This window comes from Schistosoma mansoni, chromosome 1 (genome assembly GCF_000237925.1).
Source record: "Schistosoma mansoni strain Puerto Rico chromosome 1, complete genome".
NCBI lineage: Eukaryota > Metazoa > Platyhelminthes > Trematoda > Strigeidida > Schistosomatidae > Schistosoma > Schistosoma mansoni.
Genome location: NC_031495.1, coordinates 11,870,631 through 11,877,154, shown reverse-complemented (window position 1 = coordinate 11,877,154; position 6,524 = coordinate 11,870,631). Strand labels below are relative to the sequence as shown.

The 6,524-nt window shown below is 31.8% G+C and overlaps 1 protein-coding gene across 2 annotated transcripts in view; it reads left to right on the top strand.

The window, feature by feature from the left end:
• The window catches only part of Smp_163420.1 (protein kinase), a gene marked incomplete at its 5' end in the record, with an annotated part of 73,598 nt that overhangs the window by 27,386 nt on the left and 39,688 nt on the right, over positions 1 to 6,524 (top strand). For both annotated transcript variants that reach the window (XM_018793273.1, XM_018793274.1), the window contains one exon: positions 2,340 to 2,866. In XM_018793273.1, the coding sequence (XP_018647802.1) occupies positions 2,340 to 2,866 (527 nt within the window). The remainder of the gene's footprint in view (positions 1 to 2,339; positions 2,867 to 6,524) is intronic.

Below are 6,524 nucleotides of genomic sequence, written 5' to 3'. Positions count from 1 at the left end.
AAACCTGGCCGTCCAGTGTTTCCAGGTTTGCCATGGTGGTCTAGCTTCAATTGACTCACGCTTTCAACTATGAAAGTTATATTTGTTTACGATATCTTAAACATATGTGCTAGTGAATTTAAAGTGGCTGGAATATCGATAAGTTGAGTCAAAGCTATCATAGTGATAAGTTCTACTCAAGTAAGTTCATTTAGGATAAAAGTCTCTACAAGTCTGTCATCAACCGAACTACACAGTTCTATTGACGCTAGGATGCAGGTCCGTATCCCATCGGGGATCATTAGTTCCCTCATTATTACAGATATTCTTCGCTTCCTATTGTCTTCAACCATTTTTTACGCCTAGGAGCTTGGATTCTTTAAATATAATTTGTTACATTCATATACATATTTCCTTAAACGGTTATTTATCCATATATATAATATTGTTGGAAAGTTGATGAAACTTGGAATCTGTAGAAAAAGAATAACCGTTTATCTATCGAATAAAACTCCAACACTTTCGTGGAAATAGATTATAAATCAACGTACACATTCCCATGACATAAGAAAATTATATCAAGGATAAATTAGCGGGTTTTTTCCAATGAAGACATTTCCAAATATTAAAATTATCGGGTTTAAAAGTCTTAGTTTATTATGATTACATTAAGTAGGTGAAGGACAATCGAAATGAAATAACTTATAGTCGGTCATATCGTACAATAAAGTCTATATTTTGTACTTTATTTTGTAAACGAAATAACGCTATTATTCCTTTATTATACGGTTACAAACGAATGAATTACTTGTAGTTCTGAAAAACAAAGCATCTGCAAATTTCTATTTAAGTAGATGATAATAAAATTCATTTCGACAATTCTTGATCATTTTGATTGATACTGATTGCCGAGTAATTATTCGACTGAAGTAGTTAAAACATGGGTTATGTATACCTGATCACTCACACTAAGACATGACATCAATCTATGGAGTCATTGACAGTTAGTCTATATCATGTTATTTGATGCTGACTACTTAATCTAGTACTATTTTGTGTGACGCTCCACAATGACGTTTGTGTCTATTTTAACTCGTGTGGTTCAACACTACGGTTAGCGACTTTATTACTCGACTGTTCGGAATACATCTGACTGAGTTTTTTAAACTGAATGGTTACGAAATAATGGTCATTTTTGTAATATCTAGTTGTTAGTGCCGACTAAATTTTATGAATTAAGTTTGTTTTGCGACTATTTATCTAAGTGGCATAAATAAGAATAGTGAGATATTTACTTGAATGGCGAGCAAATACCAGTTTCCTGTCAGTCTTTCTTCATGTTTAAGAAGTTTCGTTTCCTATAGAAGTTCTCTTTAAGTGAATCAAAGTTAAGTATTTTTTCTGATTTTTATTTTCTTCAACTGATCAATCCTATATGGTGATACAGCGAGTTAAGTAATATTTGAAGCAAGTGAGAACGTATATGCAGTATTTTTATGGCACTGGCTTCGTGATACAGAATTATTTCAAAGTTTAGAAAATTAACATCCGTCAAGTAGTGAGGAATTCTACGGCAAGACTACAGCTAGGGATGAACTCAGAATAACCGCAACGAATTTTCATCCAGTTTCTAGTCAGTCAAAAAGTTCATGTAAAGGAAAACAATGACATTACAAATTGCAAACTTATTTTATCTATTTGATGAATCTACTCTAGCTGTAAATTGAAAAAAAAACTACTTGTAAAATACCCATTTTCTTGAATTTTTATGAGGACCCAAGCGGATTTTTTAGATACTTAACATTGTTTTTGGTTAGGGTTAGGTATATATAGTAAGAATCAGGGGTTTAAGATCGGAATCTTCATCTCCAGCTGATGTCAGATATAATTCAGAAATGCTCTGTAGTTAGACAGACGAGTGGTTTACGTGCAAAAGTACAAGAGATACTATAAATCTAAAATATAATGTCAGCAGGTCAAGGGTCGTTTTATGGTCAGAGGATTTGAGGATTGTGCCAGTTCTCTGTTTTATACTATCTACAGAGACAGGATTGTTCATTTTATGCGTTCAACACTAACATCTTTCTATGATGCCAAAAAATAATTTTCCGCTATCATTTTAAACATTTTGAGCACTGTACGGAGATATTTTGACTACTCTTAATAGTTGATATTCTGATTTCGCACAAAATTCTAAAGACCGCGTTTTTCATTCTGATTTGCTTATTATACTACACTTTTACCAAATCTACTGACTCTATCATGTAAACTCACCAACAAACAGTTATTCACTTGTGTGTGGAGTAAATTTTTTGCACTATCATTATAATCATGTTCTACTTTTGTATTTATTGTATCAGCTGAAGAACATGAAAAAATTTATGAATACGAAGGAAGTGATGAAGAGGAGGAAGAAGAAACCAGTGCAGCTGTTAAAGGGGCTGCTGCCGCTGCTTTAGCTATGTCAGCTGCTGTTAGTGGCAATGGTCAATCACATCGTCTACCTAGTCAAATTAGTCATCATCCACCTCAATTTCGTCAACCAATAGATAAACCTCACCATAATCAAGCGCTTCGAACTAGTGGAGTTCCTGATCAAAACGAAGTAGCATCGTTTGTTTCACAATCATCTGTATCTGGATTAAACTATAAACACCATGGACATATGATACAAGGTGGGAATATTGCAAATGATAATGTACCAGCGAATGCTCGATTTATCTCACGAAATCCTATGTCAGTGCTTAATAAGTTACCTGCTGTTACCCCACAATCAATGATGCCGCATAATAGTCGGTTGCCAAGGTTAGATGAAGGTGAATCAGCAACTGTCAATACTAAAGAACCAGGTGAAAATACACTTCGTCAAAATTTTGCTCGTTTACAGGTAAGTTGTTTGCTTTGTGTTTGGTTCAAAAGTGTTCATGTGCTTTTGGTATGATTTGTATGGAAGTAGTTCTTTTCTTTTGACAACGCTTAAAAGTTAACTTTTGTTTAGGTTATTTATATTTGCAATTTTTTCTCATGTATGCACATCATGCCTGCATAACACGTAGTAGTAAGACAATTATGTGTGATAGCTTTTAATCTTCGTTTTAATATTTGTGGGTAACGCAACTCACAATCCTACGATTGAATAACATAGAAATTCTCAAGTCTTAAGATTAAGTCATGAAGACATGATATGTGCCACCTATTTATTCTTTTCTTTAAATAGTATAAGTATTTTAATAAAAATGTGACATTTACATCGAAGCAAACTCGTGATGAATGAAATATTTACGGAGTAACTGATGAAAAGGTGATTTCTTTGTCATCTCAACATCAGATATAAAACTATTCGGAACTCAAGTCCTCAAAACTCATTAATAAGTGAGCTATTGTTAGTTGTTGTTTTAATGATTTTTATAGGATTTTATAGTTTTTGAAATTTATTCAATATTTCCTAATCCTATAAATACGAAAATGATAAGTTAGATATACTGATCGGTTGAACTTTATAAGTATCAGTTATTATCGAGTTTTTGGAGGATGAAGTATGGATGCTGTTAATTCTGTCTAAAAGGTCAATGACAGCTTCATTCAGTTCAGAAAACCCAGCACTTTTGAAAATATTATCTATTGTGAAAGAAATATTATTATGACTTGAGATTTATCTCTCAGATTTCTTTTATCAATGTATATTGGTTTATTTGTCGTGAATTCACCTCATGGTATCACGAAAGACATGATCAGTTAACCTTTTTTGATCTATAAAACAGTTGACCAGTAAATATCTATATTCACGAGGAGCTTTTCACGAATTTACCGTAGGTACGTATCTGTCATTCAAAAACTAATTTTATGGTTCCCATACAAATTTAGAAAGAATGGATTGGGAAAAGAATTTTCCCCTGCTGTGTAGTAAATAAATATTAGGAGAGTTATCAATTGATAATATGTTCACATATTTGTCAAAAAACCTTAACATCCTAAACCCCAGAACTTTTTCAACCTATGGTTCTTAATTATAATCCAGTAGGAAATTTATAAAGCTAGATCTAAGCTTAGTTTATGTTAAATCGAGATCTAATAGTCGGACTATGAATCCGTTGTGAACAGTAACAATGAGTTATTGACCAGTCTCTACTGAATATTTTTTTAAAAACTTTCATAACTTGAGTCGGAAATTTGATCGGCGATAACCAAATAAAGCTGAATAGAGTTGAAATTGTTTTTAGAATTATGAGATTAATCAGTATACCTTACGTCAATATAACATTGATTGCTTTGTTAGATGCTCATGATCAAATTACTTGGGACCGTTACTGTATTAAAAATACACATTCGCTTATACTGAAAGAGTTAAGGAAACATTTTATTAAGATAACATATTCGTGACTTTGCTGACTACATAGTTGTGTTTTATTGTTATCAAGCGATCTTTCTATTGTAAAAATACTTTGTATCCGTATATTTTTGGATACAATAAACTTGTTGATAATTACATCTGAATGAAATGATGTGATTTCTCCACCAACTTAGTTAAATTTATACTACACAGTTTCTCTGTGGTTGGAGGATAATTAGATATCTAATTGTTGCCCTGATATATATATATATATATATATATATATATATATATTTGTAAGTGAATAGAGTTTGTTTTATATAATGATTGTCGTTAGCCAATGCATATGTTAGCAATTAACTTTTATTCCGATTGTTAGTATAAACAGAAATGATTTGCTTCTGAATGGACTCATATATTTCCTTTTTTGCGTAATAACATTATCCAGTTCGTAGCTCATTTCATATTGTTAATCAATAGAAATATGAAAAATAATGTATCCATTTGTTGTTTAGATTGTATTTATATTGTACAGAAAAATAACTGTTCAACAAACTGGGGTTCGAGATTGTTCTTTTTTGTGCGAATTCGAACTACACGAGCTTTCTTCCTACCCTTCCAGCTAAGTGAACAAAACCGTATGTCAGTGCTTAATTTGAGCGTAATACTATTGAATACGGTTTCTAGTCAAGTGGGTTATGACGTCAATATTCTAGAGGATAGAATGAACACCCAGAAATTTCCTTTCTTCAAACACAATTCAACAATGAAAGTTAAATGCTCTCGTGACAAATAATCGTTGTGGCCGAAAAACCTAATGAGTGTTTATATAAAATAATGAGTGAATAACTGATTACTCTATTAGTAGTTATTCACAGTTATGTTTACGTTCTGTGAATCCCTCTTGTTTCGATAATACCCTGGTGTTCAATATTTTGTTTATTTGAAGGTAATTAGTAATATATTCAATAAAATAAATAGTTTAAGATTGTAATATAGAAAGTATTCGATTATTGGATCGTTCCATTTTTGGAGAAACAACCTTGTCTAGATGAATAATACAACTATTCAATTCATAGTTTTCAAGACCAATTCACTTTGTTCTCCCTTAAGAATTACTATAACAGCTCAAGTTAGAGAGGTGTGGATGGGGGACGCGGAGATTTTAAATAGTTAATCGATAGATTTTTCTGTGTGTTTTTCTTGTTATTAATGCTCCTATGAAATCGTTGCAATGAATGACGATTTAGATCATAGTTGAATCTTGCATATGTGTTTATCTATTGGTTTATTTTGTCTTTTGTAAATATTTGCAATCGTATTGCATATTGCTTTTGATATACACAAGTCTGTTTTTATCACATAATGTATACATTATTTATACTAATGCATATATTTTATATAATTTATGCGCTTTGTGAATCAGTGGCACGATTACATCATCCTAACCACATATGTATTATAGTTTTGTTTCTTTTTGTCTACTCTATTGGTTGTTGTATGTTGCATTGTATAGTTTTTAGTGTTGATTTATTTTCCTGTCATACCAAATATATTTTCGTTGTTCATCATATTTAATGTCATTATTTTGAGGGAATCTTGATTATATTTACCCAGTTGAAAATGGAAATAAACACTTTTTCAAATATAATTAAATTGGACACTTAATTAACTCTACTTATTTCATTTGTGAACTCACCTAACTCAGTACATACTGTTTTAAGAGTGAATAATCAAAATATCTGTCTCATCAAATCTTGACAAATGAGATGGTGTTGTGTTAAACTGATGAAAATGTAACCATCTCACAGTCGTATCTTTAATTTATGTAGCAATTAAACATTATTTTTTTCCTGGTCTATTTATCTAGTTTAAATTGTAATAATTTACTCAGATAATAACATGTTATGGTTAACAATATAAACTGATATCAATCAGTAAATCGTTAATTTTAACATCTCTTTGTTTATGATTATCAAAATTTTCTGATTTCATTTAGTTGTATGTATGAATTAATGTTTATATATATATAAACGACCAAGAGTGGGGAGAGTCCGCTCTCCCTCTGGAAATGCTCTCACATGGCCACGCGTATATAGCCTCTGCCAGGGAAGTCCTACTCACGGCCTTCTCGTGACAGGAGTGTTGTTTACGAAATCGAAAGGATGAAAAGCGACTGTCCAGCGTTTTAACCGGGTTGGTGGACACGGGAAGT